Here is a 20,802-nt window from a genome sequence, read left to right as displayed (position 1 = left end):
AAGTTTTGTTTAAATACATTTCAGAGTAGAGCATTTATACATTTACCTTTAAACTCCTACTAAGAACTTGTGTGTGTTCGTGTCATCTCTATTTAACAATCGATGTGCACAATTAGTCTTCTAAAGTTTGAGATATATTTATATAAATTTTCACATTCAATAGTGTTTATTTTCAGCTCTCTCCACTCTGTGTTCTTTACACCAGTGAAGACATTCCGTTGCAGATGTGTGATGTGTTACAGAGCAGCCCATCTGCCCCAGGCTCACCCCGAGTGCTGAGGGTGCAGCACTCCACTGAGGGCTAACAGACACACACTTGTCCACCTCTGGCTCTTATCTGCAACCAGGCAGCTTCTCTGAGTGTCTGAGCATGTTTGTGCTTCTTTGTTTGTGTGACTCCTTGAGTGCAGTTGTTAGTCCCCAGTCACACTGATAAACATATCAAGGATTACTACTAGCTGATGGGCTGCAGAACAACAGACCCCATTTTGTGTGTGTGTGTGTGTGTGTGTGTGTGTGTGTGTGTGTGTGTGTGTGTGTGTGTGTGTGTGTGTGTGTGTGTGTGTGTGTGTGTGTGTGTGTGTGTGTGTGTGTGTGTGTGTGTGTGTGTGTGTGTGTGCTAAGCCATTAGAAATTGCCTTTCTATGAGCCACAAATGTCAGGTGCACTGGGTTTATGGAGTGAGTGTGTGTGTGTGTGTGCGCGTGCGTATGTTGTATGTGCTGCAGTGTAATCTACCAGAATTTGGAATGTGGGTCAGTGTGGCTGCAGCTCTGCAGGGAGAGACAACATCAGGATACTGCCTTCTGTACTTACTGTAGGTGGACTTAAAAAAGACTTCACAACAATGCAAAAGGAAACGGGCCAGCCTGTGCTTTGGTTATTTTAGTCATGCTTACCTTTTTGTCTGCGTGCTTAAATAGATGTGTTCAACATATCAAACAAGGGCATCTGAAACTGTGTGGACCTAGTTCTATTACAATAGGATATTTAGAGCCACAGTGATAGAAATAGAGATGGAAAATCCGTGTGACTTCTCAATAAAGCTAGATTGGAAAGAGGATGCCCAGATTAGTCATGTGTGTGGCTCATAGTGGATTTCACCTGCAGTCATTAAGATGAAGTTATTGCTGAACATTTGGTTTTGTGTGTGTGTGTGTGTCTAAAGGCTATCAACGTTTTGACGGAGCTGCTTAAATTAAATATTGACAGTGTTAGCTTTGTTAGGAAGTGTGTGTGTGCTTGTCATTACATCATTCAATTTGTGTGTGTGTGTGTGTGTGTGTGTGTGTGTGTGTGTGTGTGTGTGTGTGTGTGTGTGTGTGTGTGTGTGTGTGTGTGTGTGTGTGTGTGTGTGTGTGTGTGTGTGTGTGTGTGTGTGTGTGTGTGTGTAAGTTGAGTCGTGTGTGTATATTTAGATTTGCCCGGTGATTGATTGGGCATTTTGCGGCAGCCAATAGGCTATTGAGTGTCCATTATTTTGATATATGATCCCACAGACCAAACCACTTGTTCTGGACCAGAAGTGTTAAATAACAGGTTTAATGAGGAGCGGGGCTGCTAACACGCAGGTTACATGATGCTGCTGACCGTCTTGTGAAAGACAACTGGAGATAGCAGATGTCTCGATTTGTTGGGAAGTCCTTTTAATGGCACTGTGTTAGCAGTGAAATGAAAAGTGTCTCTCTCCTGTGAAAGGAGGCTGAAGCAGTGGATACTTTACTCTCCTGCAGTGACTCAGCACACTTAGCTTGCCAGGTATATGATTATGGGTTCTCTAGATGTTTCCTTCTCATGAATTAGACGGTTTTATCTCTGGAGACGATTGAAGGTGTGTTACATTAATGGCTCTCTTAAGTTTTCCACTGCATTACATAGCAGTTGCGTATATCAGGTTGCACGAATCACACAATGATGAAATTCTTGCAATTACTTGAAAACAGGCAAGTGACAAACTCAAGTATATGAAATGGCCTGAATATAGAAAACCTGCAATTCACAGCTTTCCCTACAGTATCAGTATTTTATATTTATGAGTAAGGAAGGGATTAACAAACATTACCAGACATACAGATATAGTTAAGCTTGTTGTCAACTTAAATTTATAGTTCATTAGTTCAAAACCTGTCGGTTTGGAATGGGCTATTTAACAGAAAGCTGTTCACCTGTTTATTCAAAGTTTGGTGAAGCAAAGAAGCCAGAACTGGAGAATCCGTTGTCATTGCCGGGAACATGCTGTTGTGAATGTGTTGATATTGTGAACGACGTCGTCACTTATGATGATGAGTCCCAGCCGCCTCAACAGTATGTCAAGTGTGGAGCTGATAAGATGAACAGTTCTTGAGATATGTGACCCACATACAGACAGACAGGCAGACAGACAGAGATTTCTGGAATCTCCAATATAGTGTTTCAATACACCCTGTGTCTTTAAGAGGCAGTGGTTATGCACCAACTTGAAAAAAAACTGTATGCAAAAAAGATCAAATTGAAAGAATCCTGGCATCTCTTCCCAATCACCACCTTTTTCTACATAACATCTAATCCAGGAGGATTATCACAAACCCAGGTTTAACCAGTGGTCCTCATCATCAACAGTCCAACATCCTGGCAGCCAGCCACTGTCTATGGGACTAATTCAGTCAGAGCATATTTTCAGGATCTGGATTGCTCCCAACAAGCTCCATTTAACAAATATATTTTTTTGCCACAGCCTTGCAGCTTTTGGAAATGACAAATAACAAATAAAAAAAATCACACTGCATAACAATTTCTCAGAAAAGCCACTGCATATTTAGTGAATTCTTGCTGCAGGGGTCACAGAAGAACAGTGTAAAATCCTTTTTGAACTGATTGAGGACCAGGTAAGTGATGAATAGCAGTAAAAAAGAAATGCTGCATAAACACTGTACACATTGGAAAGTTTCCAGCTGCTAATGAATACACAGTCACAATCCGACCACAAGTCCAATGTTACTCCAAGAGATAAACCTCTGTCTTTAAAATGCAAATATAATCACTGTTGGCTCTAAATGTTAACAAGCTCTTCTTTTATTCACATAAAAAATGTTTTCTCCTCTTCAGCAGTTTGTTTTAATCTATAAAACATAATGCAGTCGCTTGTCACATCGGTTTTATTTACTGAAAAAAGCCGTGGTTTTTCCCTGTAGTAATACGATAAGCAGTTGTTGTTTTTTAAAGAAAGATTTGCAGTGAAGAGAACTTATTACTTATCTTATTATTATTATTATTATCATCATCTCTTTTGAGCTCTGGTCTTGAATTGATGTAATTGTTTTCATTTTACTCCTCTTTCATCTTGTTTTCTTCTATTAACTTTTTGAATGAGTTCTGAAGATGGTTTCTAGGAATAGTCTCCTCCGTTTTACATGTGTAATTTACCATCCTTTGTTCTGTGTATATTTTAAAGCTTTTAAATACCCTGCGTTTTGTTAAGGGCTGCATGGAAAATTAACCTCACAATCGTTAATGTTATTGCTGTGCGTGCAGCTTAAAACGGCCTCAGTTGTAAATGCAGAACGTGTTGAATCCACATTTTGCCGCTTTACCACAAGAGAAGGAGATTACATGCTGAGTAGAATTGCTAGGAAGTCTGCCCTGGATTGGGAATGTTGCCGAGAGCGTTTGAGCACACAGCTGGGGGCATGCACGCACTTCAGCTTTATCCTGTTAACACTGCTGCTGGCCAGAGCAGGGACAGCAGGGAGATACAGAATCAAGAACCAAACTGTAACTCTCCAAATGACACCAGGACATATGGGCATAGTTGGGAAAGTTTTGAGCTTAATCTTTTCTGTGTCAGGACGCAGAACAGGGAAGGTAGTGAGTATGTGTGTCTCCGTGTGGTGTGTCTATTGTCATCACTATCATTCCGTTAACGTTGGTCAAGCGGCCTGCTCTTCTGTTTCCTGTCCTCCACAGTCTCCATAAACAGGAAGCCAATCTCTCTCTTTCTCTCTGTGACTCTCTCCTTTTATCTGTCCTTCTCTGCCTGTTCTTTGGTCCCTCTGTCTTCCTCTTCCTACCCTGCCTCCCTCTGTGAGTACATACAATATATCTGGAAAGTGACAGGCTCCCAGAGCACGGCCTTATTGTGGAAAGCAAAACAGGCTGTTGTGGAAGCTGTTTCATCCCTGATAAGTGTGACATCAGTGATGTGTCGGGAGATTTTGGACCAGCTGTTTCTTACCTATTCTCTCCTTGCTATTCCTGGCATTCCTGTTTTTCCTCCCTGGGCTTCCCCCTGGAAAGCTGTCAGAAATGGTGAACTATGCCTGTTGTTGCCTGTGACACTGTTGTTGTCATCTTCTGTTGCCTTTCCTCTAGTCTCTATTTAGCCTGTATTGTAGAGTTTGTTGCGTGCTTGAGGTGCTCCAGACCCCTCCGGGCCTTCCTTTCCCACACCATTGGAGACATGAGTTCTTTGACAGAGCAGGAGATCGAATGGAACGAGGTGGAGGGGAGGTGCAGTTTGCACCGATTTGGCACAGCACTGTTTGTTGTTGCTCAGGCCAAAGATGTCATCTTTGGAGTCCTTCTGGTACGACATACGCTACAAACAGAGTCACATAACACAAACAGAAACATTGGCTAGGAACCAAAAACACACACACACACACACACACACACATGCTCATAGAAACCTATCATGTGGTAAGAAAAGATACCTTTTTCCCGTCTTTCCTAATTTTGGCTCTCTAGTGTCTTTCCTTGGCAGTCTTGAGAGAGAGAGAGTGTGGAACAGTTTGGTTTAATGCTTGGCCGTGGCTGGTTGGTCACAGTGTGTTCACTCTGAGCTTGGAGAATTGTAAAGGACTGATTTGACTGACTGTTAGTTTCAGCTCAGCCCACACCACTCTCTAAATTGTCCAGAACAAAGGTTGTTTGAGAGCTCCTCAACCTTGTTTGGCTCTGGTCCTGCTTTGAAGCCTCAGTCATGTGGGTGCCGAATTGCATGAACCACACGATCGGTGTGTTAAGTGATTTCTACTCGCCGAAAGAGGACTTGTGCTTGCTAGCAGAAATATCTCCAGTTGTCTATCCATGAGCTCATCCTCCCCTCTTCATTTGTTAGTCTGGCTCGGTCCCTGGTCTTATTTATGACAGGAATTACCTCGACTTAGACCGAATGGAAAGACGCCTGTGTGGGAGACGAGAGAGTGAGACTTGGTGAAGTAATAACAGGGAGTGTTCATTAGGGTCACAGATTCAGGCAAGAGCAGGGTGGAATGGTTAGGACCCAGCCTTTTGGCTGCCGAGCTGCATTCTCTGTGTTCATTCTCAGCTGGTCACAGCTGGAACAAAGAGAGGGAGGGAGGGATGACAAAGACTGTTCGAAGGAGAAAACTCTCTCTTTTCTCTCAATACTAATATACTTTTCTGCCAATACAGTAGAGATGTTCAGATAACATTTTTCCCTTCCCGGTAGTGATTCTGTTTCCTGGACTTTGCATATCTGCCCATACCGAATACCAATTTGAGTCAAATTCACATGTCCAAAGTGCACCGATTTCTTGACTGTACTTCCTTGGGCACCCAGCAACACACACACACATTTCAATTTAATGTTTTTGAGACAGGAGCATCACATACCCTGTACATACTCGCATACAGACAAATTCCTCACATTATAGTAAGATATAATACTGACTCACTGCATAAGACTGTGTTTCCCTGTGAGTGTGGATGTTCACACATCCATTGTTTGAGATTTTACACTTTTTATGCATCAGCATGAGTTAAGTTTTACCATGTCCTGCCTTTTAGAGATTAATGTTTTCAAATAAGCTTTACTTCCGCGGATGAATGGAGCAGCACAGCAAACTATATTTAATGTGGATCAGTCATTTCTTGCTAATATTTGATCCCCTTAAGAAGGTTAGTATTGGCTCAGATACCTGATTCTTACAGAGAATGGGTGTTTTGGGATTGAAGAAGAGACGACTATTTTATAATAGACGTTAGCAGCTCTCACATCAACACAGATCCTCTCAGAGTAGATTAATGTCTCTGCTCTATGGAGGCTTGCGTCAGTGTAGTGTTGGCCTCTGTCATATCATGTTCACGGGCACAGCTCACTGTCTGGACAGGTCCACCTCTGCTCACTTGCTCTGCATTACACACCTGACTAAGTGTCTATCTGTAAGCCTCACTGCTGAGACCTCTCATCTGGTGCATGAGGCGTGGGCATCTTTGTGTTGAACGCCAGTTTACTTGAGTTTACTGTCTTAGGGAAGCAGTAGCTATTATAGCACGTTCTTGTGTCTTTAACAGTATGAGGCCAGGCTTTACATTTTTACGAGAAAACACTTAATGGCGATGTGTAGGAAAAGCTGAGGTAGCTGCACATGTTGGAAAACCTCCCGATTTTGCTGCACTGCTGGACAAGAGCCCGGCAAAACACAGGCATTGAGTCACTCTCTCTTGATCAAATTTTCTAATTCAAATTTTACTTCAATAGCCTAATAATTCAGTTCCGTATTTTTAAACCATGAAGTTCATTGTTTAGTCTCTCAAGCTCCTTGTTGCTGCTGTCTTTTCCTCCTCATCATCATACAGCACTCATGCATGGACTAGAGCATGAGATGGGCAGAGGAAGAGGTTTGCTTGGCCGACAGCGACAGAGATGGGTTGCTATTTGCGCTGCAGTGTTGTGTGTGGTTCTGTAGATTTAGTTTGTGATTGTCAGGGGAAGCTGTCAAGTATTTATAGAAGCTCTTGCTCCTCCTGCCTCCAATTTGCAGATGGATTACATTCCACTCAAACATTGTGGAGGTGTGTGAAAGATGTAGGTTCAGAAAAGAGGGAAGTAAAGAGAGACGGTTTGCAATATCATGTGAATTCATACAAACAGACAGACAGAGAGCGAGAAAACCAGGGAGGAGATGAGGAATGATGAGGAATGATGACTCAGGAGGAGACAGACAGACAGACACCTTTGGTGGCCAGGGCCTTTCACATACTCGGGCAAACCTGCACTGCAGTACAGCCTCCTTACAGTCAGTAATGCATGAGTGTGTGGGCTGGCAGGAAGAGATTTATGGTATGGCTCCTCTTGTAATACAAACTCTTAATACACACACACACACACACACACACACACACACACACACACACACACACACACACACACACACACACACACACACCTGTACAGTGGCTAGAAATATGAAGTCCCAGTGGAGCAGAATGATGACTTGGCTTTAAAGTAGGCCAAGGACCAGATTGAAGGACACACACACACACACACACATACACACTGAGTCATATTCACTCTCATCTTCATTCTCTGCGGATTTTTCAAAAATAGCAGATTAATCCAGTGAAATGAGCAGTTCTGAGAATCCGTCAGTTGTCCATCCCCATTTTCCCTCCCCCTTCATCCCTCTTGTCTTTTCTCTCCCTCTCTTTTTATCCTGCTCCAAGGCTGGCAGAGCGCCTTAGGCTATGTTTAACCTCTGGGTGGGTGTGGAAGGAGGGAGCACGATGGATTTATAACACAATACCCAGAGATGCAGAGTTATGCCGACATTTTTGTAAAATGACTGACAGCATTCGAAAGTCTAACCCTTTTCAGACATGTTTGCTGATGCACTTCCACTAATACCGGGAAGTGTTGGTGCTGCTGGAAAAATGCCTGGTGACATTGTGACTCTGATTGTGTGATTATGCGAGAGAGATGAGTGTTATTATTGTGCGTGCAGAGTCAGGAAGTGTGTTTGAGGTCGTTGAGTGACAGTCTCGCTCTTGCCTTCCTGTGGTTGCATTGCGGTTTTGCTTCCCCAAGGTGCAATCAGAATGCTTGCTGTCTCCTTTCCAGGCTTATTGGAAAAAAAACACAGTCCCCACTCCTCGTTCTGTAACTGGAATGTATAAGCGGTAAAATAAAATGGAAAACAGTTCAATTACAGTACTCAAGATTTTGATTTAATTATTGTTCTGCAACACCAAATTACACAATCATATTACCAACATGGTCCTTCAAAAAAACAAAAACATCATTCATGTGATTTCCGATGACCTTATATATTTAATTTTTTTGCATTTTTTTCAGGAGGAATGTAAACTACAATAATTAAGACAATGATGAATTCTCTGGCCAGAAAATATTAACATTAAATACACTCTCTATCCACCATTGAATGCAGCAGCTCAATGCTAGATATCGTGGTCTCCAATCTCCTGTTGCTGCGTGAGCCAACCTCATTTTCCTGCTATGGGACAGTAAGAAGTAGGCTGGATAGAGGAGCAGCCTCTATTTCAAATTGACTTACCCTAACTCTAATCCTGGCTCTCTTCCCTTTCTTTCTGGGTCAATCACTACACTTGTACTGATTTTTGAAGTTGAAGAGTGTAGTTCTGTCATAAGTACTAATAAATAATACGTGCTTAATTAATAATAGCAAAAAAATGCTAATCTCAATAAAAATCCAAACATTTCAGGCAGCTACTGGCTGCTGCATCTTCTTGTAACAATTCCTAACTGAGATCACACTTTCAGATCACATCAAAGCTTTTACTTGTCTTTGCAACTGCTCAGATGTTTACAGTGGGTCTGTGTCTCCCTTCTCTCTTCAAGGAGCATGTTTGAGTGAGGAGCAAAAGAGGAAGTGGGATCTCTGAAGCTCCGCCCCCTCTGCTGGTGGAGCACCCTGCACATCTGACCAGAGACCCCTTTAGTCACTCAGAGAGGTATGTATGCAGGGAGGCTGGGGCTTTATGAAATGAACAACAGAACAATGATCTGACTCAGTTGTCCCCCTCATGCTTTAGTATCAGTAGCTCATTGATGCATCAGTTTAAACACTTCCAGCTAATGAGCTGAGGTAATGTGATGTTTCAGCAGTTTGGGTTTGTTGAATCAAAGAAATATCTCCCGAGGACATTGTAGCAAATCAGGATTGACCAATGAGAGCTGTAGGCTGCCTTCCATCACTTACACTGGGATAGTTGTAATAGTGGATATCTTGGTGACCTGTATGAAGATCAATTACAGTCACCAAAACGTCAATGTTAAAACAGGAGTATTCTTTTAAGCACCAGATTTGTCAAAGGTTTACCACAGATGAGTCAGACATTCCCTACTATTATTCTGCTGCAATTGTCATACCGACATAAACCTTCCCAAACTTCTCCTTATCCGTTGAATCTGTTCTTATTGTTAAAATACTTGAGTGTTTGTGTATGTTGAAGACCATCTCTGTTGTTATGGAGGAGGATTAGTTCTTACCGCAGATGCCTTACTGCTGTTAAGATTCATTAAGAGCTCTCTTAAAACGCAGCCTGCAAATTAGCAGCTTCTTATATTCATTTTATTTAGGTTCTAATTATTGTTACTATATGCCCATTTAAAACTATTCATTGAAAGGAATATAGACTTAGTACAGTCATTATTTATGCTGTATCTGATTTTCAGGATGATTAAGATGTGATATACAATGTTATTTGATATACAATGCTAACCTAATCCTTTTGTGATTAACTGTTTTGCTTGTGTCTGGTATGTTACACTTTCTGATGACAGCCATCTTGAATCTGGTGCCTCCAGTTAAATGTTGATCTTTGCTCTGACTCTGCTGCTCTGCTCATTGGGAAATAAAAAGTCAGTGGCAACTCTTGATGAGATGTCAAGCTTGCACCGACTTGTCTTTGTGCAGTCAGGCATTAAAGATTACTCAATGGGTGCAGTTGTTAGACTGTGTTAATCATGCATGTTCTTTAAGATTTCCTAACTTCCTAAAGGTATGTAGAGGAAGAGATTTGTGCAGTTCTTTGGTGCCAGGGCCAGGGGTTTGATAACCACCACTGCAAAACATGATTCCTTATGGGAAGTGGGGCAGTTACTGTAACAAAAATATGAGCAGATATGAGCAGAGAGTTGTGTAACTGAAAATAAGTTCTGTAAATGATAAAAATAAATCGCCAGATTTGTCAGTCCATTGAGATTTGTAAATTTGTAGACAAATCTGTGAACACACACAAAGGTATTAATCGCTGAAGAATCCTAAATCCTCCATTCTGTAAATTTGCATGGTTGAGATCAATTCATGGCTGTTTGAGAGGGTGAATTAAATATGAGAGAAAAAGTGGGATTATGGATTGTTAAAAGAGCAATTACAGCACACTTGCATCACACAGACCTGAAAAATTATGCTGAGGTTTGAATGTCTGTTATAATTTATTTATTTTTATACATGTGCTGTGCGTTCTTTGGTGTAGCGTAGCCAGGCAGCTGTGCTGTGTCCATCCGTCAGGGGAACACCCTCTGTGACAGTGATATTTATTGATTTTGGCCGAAAATGCCCTAGTGATTGGAGATTGAAGTGTTTAATTCCACTTTGTGCCCGTGCCAAGCTTTGCATTGGTAATCAATTTTGGCTGGGACTTTTACGCTGCCATGGACAGTTCTACCTGTGTTGCTGTTTGCTTTTTTTATTCTCCGTTTTTTAACTTTCTCTCTCTTTCTGACTAAAAAGGATATTAGTTTTTGCAGCAAAAGGGAGCACAAATGTATTTGAGTCAATATCGGAGTTTTGAAACAATTACCAATATCAGGCTTGTAAGGTTAACATTTATGATATATAAATCAACCAATGATCAAGTTATTTTATACAAAGAAAACACTTTTTAGATGCATCACTTAAATTTTTAGATATATATCAGTTATTTAGTAAAAATGCTGCCTATAACACTTCAAATATAACTGTGACAAAATTATCAATTCGAGATATATCTGTAAACCTCACCTTACAGTTAGAGGAAATGTTACAATAATAATCACCACCCACTTACAGACCCTGAACATGTTTTGATGCCTTTGTTCATCGTCTTTGATCAGGTAATATCCAATTTCCACACAGTCAAAGAATAATAAACTGTCAGCAACCTGGTTGTACTTCAGTTTTGAAATCCTTACACACTGAGGAGCATCTCTTTTAATAACAGTCATAACACTGGGTGGCTGTGGACGAGGTTGTGCCTGCATCTGGTTTTAAAGTAATTCTACCAAATTCACTCACTTCAGCAGCAGAGCTGAAAGTATATTACAGCCGACAGGCACATGTCCGTCACTCTTTTCAGTTTCCTTTACTGTTAGTTGTTTGTAGTGAGAACATTTTGCGACATATCCTGTGTTGCTTTCTTCACAATCACACAGCTTAGAAGAAAGAAGAAAAAGGGAGTAACATTGACTTGACTAAAATGATAAACCAACGTGGTGAGCCACAGAGAATCTGGCCTGTGGCTCACCATGTTGGTTTGTGAACAATTTATGAAACTCATAATAAACAACCCTGCCAAGTTTCATTAAAAATGTTGCTATATTAATTGCTTTTGTCTCACAGAATTGTAATAACTTTAGTAATGTTTGCAGAGCTGATCTTTGTTTCAGGCAAAAAGACCCACCTGTGCTGTAAAACACTGTGGGAAACCCTGTAGCTGAAAGCCAAATACATCAATCAGCCACAACATTGGATGTATATATTCATATTCTGTATATTTTATGAACATGTACGCATACAGAATATATATATATATATATATGTGTGCATATATTCACACTCTGCCTTTCGCTCTATGAATAATAGTAGCTCTTCCTCTGTTTTTCTCTGCCTCAGTACTCGTCTCGCTCTTCTTCCTCTATGGGACCAGTCTATGTTTTGCTGTCAAGGTTATGACCTGGAAATGAAGTGATCCTAGCCATTTATGCCAGGAGCGGCTGTGTACCTCAGCTACTCCATAGAGAGCGATGCAGACGGGATGTCAGGCCACGCTGTTCTGTTTCACTCCTAATATTAGCCTGAGCGTTGTCCTGCTCTAGTTGAGAGAGGTATTATACGACTGTGGAGAAAATCACCCTCCTATCAGTGTTGTCTTGAAAACTGTTAAGCTTATCAAGCTTATCGTGATCCAAGGACACTTCACACACTTGAATAGCATCATCTCTTCTTTTCCCTATTGAGGATGCATCAGTCAAAAAGGAACATACATATTTACATGTTTGTTTTAGGAGGAGAAAGTAGTTAAAATGAAAACCATCTGGTTTTGTAGAGTAAAGAAAAAACTCTGCTATACAGAGAGTAAACAAATAAACTATCTTAGTTTATTACATGAATTAGCAGCACAAACTTTCTGTGGATTAATGACACACAAATGAATCCCCCTCTCTCATTGGCTCTCACTCCTATAAATACAATGTCCCTCTCCTCTTTAATTTTCTTTTATAGATATGAACATTACGTCCCCAGAAGGGAGGCTCCTCGCCCCGAGTCATAAATTGTGAAGCAAGTGAAGCTCCGGATCCTCACGCTCTCACAGAGTTTTCCAAGTGGTTTGTAAGAAACCCTGGTTGTGCAATCTCTAAAGGAGGATTAAGACTGTGGAGAAGAGGAGAGGAGGGGATATGAAGAGAGACACAGAGAAGGATGTGAAGGGGGAAATTGTGTTCTTGTAGGGAAGTAGTGATGGCAACCGCTCTTGAAAGGAGACGACATCACCAAGAGACGAGCAGGGGAGTGGGGGTGGGGTGGTGCGGAGAGAAAGAGCAAGATGCCCGGGATGGAGATATAAAAGAAAGATGGAGGGAACGTGATATGTTAATGGATTAGGGAGCGAGCGTGGAAATGTAGGGATGGAGAGCTGTGTCTGTTTTATGTCATAGGCAGCCAGGCTTTTTAAAAGAGACTTCAAAGAGACTAGCGCCCAACATAAACTAAACCGACACACACACACTCACAAGGGCCTGAGGCGGCCGTGAGCACAGAGGAGACCTGAGGTGTCCTCTGCCATGCCTGATTAGAAATATAGTGAGTAGTGAGGAATGGCTGAAAGACAGGAATCGAAAAGTGTGTGCGTATGTGTGTGTTTAGTCTATGTATATCCATATCTGCTCTGCCGCTGCTCGGAGCGCCGCTGTCTAATTCTTTTACATTTGCTGTGATCAAATAGCATTCAGGGAAACCAGTTGACATCCCTCTGACAGTGTTTTGAAACAACTTTGTGAGCAAGATGATATGTGTGCATTTCTTTCTGACAGAGCGCTTCCATGTCTGTGTAGCTCCGTGTCTCAGTGCGCTGTTATATGTTTGGCATATGTGTCTAGCTCTGTCTGCAGCAGGAAAAGTGAAAAGGGAGAGATATACAAGCTTTTGCTGGTTTAATAGATTGTGTCGTGTTACTGTGCAGAGGTCAAGCGAGGGTGGTACAATCCTGCAGTCGTCAGAGAAACAGAGAGGAGATTGGAGCGCGAGGGCGGGATATCAGGCTTCCCACTGGCCCTGGAATTTCAAGAATTTTGGAGAAGAGTGATCCAAACGGCTAGATGAGATTTTGATGAATTCGTAGAGGATATCCAGGAGGATCTCTGAATTTACCTTACAGGAATATACAAGAATGGGTTTTGTGTTGTGTTTATTTGGTTTTATATTGGGTTTCAGCTGTTTCTGATTGTTTCTGAAACCGTCTTTGAAGTTTAAAGTGGGTCATAGATGCGATGGGAACCCAGAAAAATGAAGAAAACCTGTTTGCTTTACTGTGGCTTTCAGAAAAATACAGAGGTTATATATCAAAGTAAGTAGATGTATTAAACAACTAGAGGGGGGAGCTTTGAAGACAAACAGTAACACAGACTACAGCATGGCATTATCTCATTCAGCCATCACCCATGTGCTCCTTCTACACTCACTGCAGTTGGAATAACACCTGTGTGTGTGAACATAAGCACAGTCAGTGGTGTGAACATGCTGTTATGGTAACACTCAAGATGAAGACATCCGTACAGAACCAAGCAAGCCATTTTCCTGTACTCACACACCGTTATGAATATATAGGTTTTAGTGCAGCTAACCTTTAGTAGTCTAGTGATTAATGTTACTAGAAGGCAAATAATAACTATACTATGAGGCGAAAAGAGTAAAGTTGAGAAAAATATGATTATAACCTAACATATTTCAGTTACTGCAGTATTTTACAAATATGGTAATTATTCAGACAGAGTGGGGCTTTATTGGGAGGGGGATCATAAACAGACAGTGTTTCAGACAGAGGCTGAAAAGAGCAGCTGTAGCAATGGACAGTTGAGGACATTGCTACATAATAACCCAAATTAACATTGTGAACATGAGTATGAGCGTAGCATGTGTCAGGTATGTGTCTTGTTTCCATCCACAGTTTCCCTTAACCCATTTGCCCACATATTTTTAACGGGGAGTAATAATGTATTAAAATCATATAAAGGTGTACATTTCTTGTATGTTTCAGTGTATTTGAGATTGTTTAGGAGATACTGCCCGGGATGAGGGCCAGCAAAGCTAGGTGCTTATAAAGTTTAAAGGGCCACTCTCAAATGATCTGACAAACATTGTTTTCCATGTAGATGCCAGTTCACTAAGAACGTTGTAATGCAAAAGTCACATTCTAAATTTGATTCAATCGGCTGCTCACTGAGTGCCAGGGTGGGGTTTTTTAATATGTATGCACATGCCTACACCCTTGTTGCTCATCGCTGCAGTTAAATTGATGTGATTAAATTATTTTCTTCCCCAGGGAATAAGAGTTCATATTATCACATTGATGAACTGGTGGTTTCTCTGCACCAGTTTCTCTTTGTCAGCCTCAGGGGAAGAATTTTCCAAGGTTACAAAACTCAAACTGCATGACAAGCTTGACTAGAGCAATGAAAGTATCCAGTTGGGATCAGCTTTGCATTTGCATCAGGATATTTTTATGGAAACCGCAGCCGTTGTTGAGCAAGTGTCAGATAATATTGCTGTTGGCTGGTTTCTGGCAGCGTTCACTTCTTATCACAAGTAGTTATTACAAGTAGCATGATAAGGCTATTAGTACTTATTTTATTGGATGTGTCTGACGAGGAAGTGTAACCGCATAAACATGTCTGATGTTGAGGATTTCGTGCTGTGCTGCAGAGTGGATACAGTACATAGCTTTCACTTGGTAGCACTGTAAACTACTGCTTTGTCAGGACATTGAAACTATTTGGCTCTGCAGGCACAAAAGTCCTTAGAAAGGACAAACTTACAGAGAGCAGACAGATCTTCACTTTTCTGCTGTACCAGGCACATTATGCTACCAGAATCCTATCAGGTGGAATTTAGAAACGCTGCTCTGCAGTTCTCCATCCTCCGTGGCCGCTAAGTAAAGCTAAACTAAGCTAAGCTAGCTATGCACAAGCACCTTTTTTGCCTCCCAGGGGCCATGAGAGAAATCACCGTGGCCAAATTAATTTTCTCCCTTCTGCTGCTGCAACCTGAGGGATCATTGAGGCAAAGATTCAGCTAAAGAGAGGAGAGATGGTGCTGGAGGAGAGAGGGAAAGGGGAGCAGAGGAATTTTAATGTGGCTGTGTCTGTCTCTCGCTGCCTGCCAAAAGAAAAAGCAATTACTATCACAGCTCCTCTCTCTGCTGTGTGTGTGTGTGTGTGTGCGTGTGCGTGCGTGTGCGCGCTTACCTGCGGGGGGGTGTTTGTGACTGCACTTTGGCACGTAGGGATTTGTATGTTAAATGTGCAAAGGGTAGTTTGGCTTGTACACTACAGGGTATTTGAAAACTCTAATATAGTCTGTTTCTGCCTTGTAACTTCACATGACCATTGAAAGCAACTATCAAGCAATGCTTTGATACAATAAAACATTCAGTCCAAAACACAAATGTCAGTCTTCAATGATCTTTAAATGATGTCAGACACTAACCTTATTGAGTAACTTTTTACAAACACCCTAATAGATTTACTCTTTTCTTCTGGAGTGATGTTAGATAGAAATGCAGCAATGCAAAGTGTCCATTTTGTGTCTCCCTACTCAGTGTGGAGGTGACCGTTTGGAGAAGTGCTGATAAACAGCTGACAGATAAGAGCCAAGAGTCAGGCAGACAGGCAGGCGGAAGGACAGATGGAGGTGTTGTGAAGATACTCAGGCACAGAGCTTTGGGACGAGCGGAGGTAGAGGCAGGACGGGGGGGGGTGTATGAGAAGAAAAGGAGAGTGATCTCTGCAGAGCTTTTGTAAAAGGCTGTGATTGTGTGTGCAGCTCAGGGCTGGCCATCACTTCTCATCTCAGCCAGAGCTCTAATATTTTTGTCATCCTTTCCTTACATTTTTAGGATGCGGAGGTTTGCCTACTGTAAGGTGGTTTTGGCCACCTCTCTGGTGTGGGTGATGCTGGACATGTTCATTCTGCTCTACTTCAGTGAGTGCAACAAGTGCGACGACAAGAAGGAGAGGGGACTGCCTGGGAGAGACCGTGAGTGAATACTGACACACACACAAACACACACATCCAGCATCTTCTCTATTCAAATCTGTCTGTGTGTATCTATTATAGACACTCTCACCAGGCCGCGAGATGGGCCCGGTGAAGGTGGGAAGCCTGTGGTAATCCCTAAGGACAACCAGGAGAAGATGAAGGAGATGTTTAAGATTAACCAGTTCAACCTCATGGCCTCGGAGATGATTGCCCTCAATCGCTCACTGCCTGACGTCCGCCTGGAAGGGTAAGCAGCCTCTCCGCCGCTAATCCGCTGTTCTATCACTTTCTCTTGCTTTTCAAATTAAGTTCTACTTAAAATGGATTTCAGTAGCACTGATGGTTGAGATACTCTCTACAGTTATAATTTGTCCTGCCACAGTTTCATAATGAACTAGATTTTTTACACTTCTCATAATAACATAAGAGATTCCAAGCTTGGTGTTTTTCTCTGTTGCTGCTTTGTATAACTGTGTGGAGTTTGCATGTCACCTTCTTGGGGTCATCCTATCAAAATGATGGCTCACTGGATTTTCTACTCATCTTTTGTAATTGCTTTGACAGACTGACGTTCGTTTACCACTGTGTATTGTGATTCGATATTTGTGTTAGTGTGTCCCTTAAGAGTTGCCGTATGGCTTCTGTAAGGCAGGGCTTGATGGTGGCGTCCTTCTTGTGACACGTGTTTGGGTAAATGAAAGAAGTTGTTGCTGCTTTTCATCAGATCACGTCTCTATACTCTATGTCCTGTTTATTATTTAATTACTAAATATGCCAATTTTAGCGAAGCCAAGACTCTCGGTTAAATCACTGTGTAGTGATCGCAGGGACCAGCTGTGTAAACAATGTTTGCCAAGACTAACTGAGTAAGTGTTGCCAGTTCCTGTGGAGATGGTTGATCATGTTGTCCCTGTGACCAGCAGGCCAATCACAACTAGGTAGAGTGAGAGTCTTCTTATCGACTAATGTTATATTGTTCGCGTACCGGGGGAGCAGCTCCTGTCTGGTCGACTCTGTGGACTCACTGAGCTCAAGCAAACGGCTCAACCAAAGGATTTTATCGTAAAGCTTAGATCCTATAAAATCAATCTGCTGTTTTAGGAAACAACCTTATAATAAGCAACCTGAATATGAAATTAATGTATTTATGTAAATCAGTTGGTAAACATGGTAACACGGCTTCCTCAGGGATTTTCCCCAACTGTCAAAATGCATTATATCCTTTATCCTTGTGTCCTCCAGTGGTTAATTTAAGTCCCAATTGTGTAGAAAGTGAGATTCCGCTGTCTATAATTATAAAGCAGGTTTAGGTGGGTGGTATATATATATATATGCTGTCAAAGTATCAAAACACTCAATTCACAGAGGAATAAACAAGCTGTCAGACGTTTTGGATTTTAATGTCACACACAGTCACAGAACAGTAATTATGTCGTCGAGCGAGCAAACTACAAGAGAGAAAAATGTGGAGGAAACTGTATAATCGTTGAATGTCAGGAAGCCGATTTATCACTGCACAGCCGTCCCAGGGAGAAATATTAGAGACTAGTGGCAAAGGTGCATTATTATTGAAATATCAGAGCATTTTACTCATCTGAGAGAAGTGTCAGATGAGAAACTATATTGAGATGTTTTGGGCTTTTTAGGTCAAATTCATATTTCCATATGGATGAATCTGTATCAAAAGCACCAGAAAATTGAAAAAAAAGGGACATTTTTTTCAATTGAATTTAAGAATGAGCGTGAACCCATAGTAGGATTAGAACATAAACACATTAGACGCGTGTTTCCACAACTGTCCAATGATTGATTTACCTGCTGGTAGGTTTGACTTCATGTCAACAGATCTAGGTTCATTAAAATAAAAAAATTAAAAAGTCAGTGTGACAAGCCACTTCAAAGTTCTTTTTCTTTTTCTTTTTCTCCTGGTCTGGACGAAATGAGACAATCTGCAGACATGAAAGCCTCATCGTCTTCATATTGACTGTTCTGAGTGTCATTATTTTGTTTATTTTGCTGTGACAGACTTAAAACCCCCTTAGAACAAGCTGGTACATTTATATATATGGTGACCTCATGCTGCACTAGTGACAATGCCGCCCTTTCTGCCTGTCCTATCAAATCAAAATTCCCTTTTCTCCATAACCAACAGCCCATTTGTTCACCCAGAAGTTTCAACAGGAAATACATGACATTAAGGAAGTAATGACACCACATGATGAGACACTGAGGATAACGGCACACATTGCCCAAGTTAACTGCCTTACAGTTTTATGAAGATGTAAAGAAAACTAAATTAAATATTGAATTTTAAGGATAGTAATGAGAAAGTAAAATGTTTTTCCCGCTTATTATTTTACTCGAGTATTAGTTTATATGTGTAATTCCCAGGTCCTTCTTGTCTATAATGAGGATTTTATTGTTTGTTTAGTGTGTCAGTAGCAGTGGCTGTAGGTTGTTAAGTCTTCAGACAGGGCAACAGACAGACATGCATCTGGCCAGCAGCCTGTAAGATATGTCAAGGTTAGCTCCAGCAGGTGGAAACCAGCTTAGCCTTCGGTTCCCCTCTGCTCCTTTTTTCACTTCAGTAGCAGAACATGCATAGATCAGTAATGAAGGTTTTCAGTGAGACGGACGGAAAGACTGACTGACAGACGCAAGACTGACAGGCAGGAGCACATGCACACCAGACAGGCAGGAGAGAAAGAGGACATTGATCCGTGAAATGGGTTTTAGTCTTTGAGCGAGGGTTGATTACTAGGTGTGTTTTCACTCTGCCTTCTCTCTGTCTATGTGCTTTTCCAATTAGGAGATAAGACCGAGTCAATATCGAGCAAGGGAATGTCCCTGTGTGTGTGTAGGTACGCGCACATGTGTGCATGTGTGTTTATTTGTGTGTGTGTGTGTGTGTGGATCAGCAGGCTTTTAGAGAAACTCTGAACAAATTCATCATAGTAAAGCAGTTCACCATTAGCTGAAACTCACTGATGGTTCGTTTTCATTATTTGCAGCAGTGCAGCAGCGATGAGAGGACTGGTCGTTCTGGGTGGGGGGGGGGGTCTGGATCTGCGGAATATGAAAACTTTTTCCATGATCACATCTTCCAGAACTTGACATTTTCTCAGTTTTCTTTCCTGACTGAGAAAACATATATGTACGTGTAATGTTTGTGTGTGTGTGTAATGTTGTATGACTGACACTGCTTTAATTACAACCAGTCCGCCCACCCCTCCTAACTATCCTCACAATCCACTGGCTGGAGACACAGCCTGTAGCTCATTACTCTGCTTAGCTATTGCCAAATGTAGCTGCACCACCCCAGTCTGTTTGAATACCCAGAATTCACGACACACACCGACATGAGTGTGCGTGTGTCAACACGTTGATTTGGTTGAAACACAGAAGTCTTGTTTCCAGCAAAGATCCAGCGAGTCTTGTTTGTGTTTGTCATTGAAACAGAGGGGAGAGACATAATTACCTGACGTCCATAAAATTGGGCGTTGCTGTTTTTACAGTGATTCATCTCGTGCGCTCGTCAACCTCGCCTCCTTGTAGAGGGTATGGGCCTGCACGCCGCTGCCTGAAAATGACTGTGTGTGTTACTTAACATGCTCCAGAGGCGGCTGCATGATTGACTATCTTCTTGACCTCCTCTCCTCTGTCGCCGTCAGACACTCAGGGAGGGAGGGAGTTGTGTGGACGGAGAAAGAGAGAGATCATGTTCCATTTGGCCATTGTGAGAGTTGAGTCTGTCAGAGGGAGGAAGTCACAGGCTACTTTCAGTTTTGTCATCAGTAGATAACAGTTTGAGCTGCTCACTGAGGTTCTTTGAGAAAACACTTTCAGTGAAAGGCAGTGAAATGTCAGACAGCTCACATGCAGGTATCGTGTCAGGCAGCAGTGTTTCTTGAACCCCAGCATTGTCTCCGTATCTGTATCTGGGCTCTCTCTTTTTTTATTGGACGGTAACATTAACATTCTTGTGGAATTCATTGTGTCCATCTTTTTGTGCCATCTGTTGTGCAAATCAATCCATCTGTAATATCTCTGTTACTCTCAATGAATGGAGAAAGGCTGTCAAAGCTTTTTCTCAGATAATTAATTGTTAATTTTGATTAGTGAGATGATTATGAAAGACTCACATGCCATAAGAAAAGGTGGCTACTCTTTAAAGCCTTTGCAAAATGTCAAGGGCAAAGTGACACAGCGGCTATTTAGTCTTTATACAGTATATTATTGCAGTGTATTATGTAAATTTACACTAATCACTGCAGCATCTACTATAGTCTGAATATATTTGAGACGATTTCAATTTAGAGTTATTCAGTGTGTGTAGGTCACTGGCTATTGACCTTATTCTGAACAAGACGTTATTCCGATTATGATATTTACATGGGATGTTAATATATTATTCCATTCATATTCCCATTTACATGTTACAGATCATAGTCTCATTATGAGTTACGTCGACATTATGTCATACTATTTGTTTAAACCCGAACCCAGGGCATGGTTCGTCAAGCAG

General features: G+C 41.6%; 1 protein-coding gene across 2 annotated transcripts in view; it reads left to right on the top strand.

Annotated features, from left to right (window-relative positions):
- The window catches only part of galnt1 (UDP-N-acetyl-alpha-D-galactosamine:polypeptide N-acetylgalactosaminyltransferase 1), a 40,369-nt gene that overhangs the window by 6,882 nt on the left and 12,685 nt on the right, over window positions 1-20,802 (top strand). For both annotated transcript variants that reach the window (XM_035163687.2, XM_035163686.2), the window contains 3 exons: window positions 8,600-8,712; window positions 16,135-16,274; window positions 16,356-16,524. In XM_035163687.2, coding sequence (XP_035019578.1) covers window positions 16,136-16,274; window positions 16,356-16,524 — 308 coding nt within the window. In that variant the 5' untranslated portion in view covers window positions 8,600-8,712; window position 16,135. The remainder of the gene's footprint in view (window positions 1-8,599; window positions 8,713-16,134; window positions 16,275-16,355; window positions 16,525-20,802) is intronic.

The sequence above is a fragment of the Hippoglossus stenolepis genome, chromosome 8, assembly GCF_022539355.2.
Source record: "Hippoglossus stenolepis isolate QCI-W04-F060 chromosome 8, HSTE1.2, whole genome shotgun sequence".
NCBI classification, from domain to species: domain Eukaryota; kingdom Metazoa; phylum Chordata; class Actinopteri; order Pleuronectiformes; family Pleuronectidae; genus Hippoglossus; species Hippoglossus stenolepis.
This window is presented reverse-complemented; position numbering and strand designations above follow the sequence as displayed.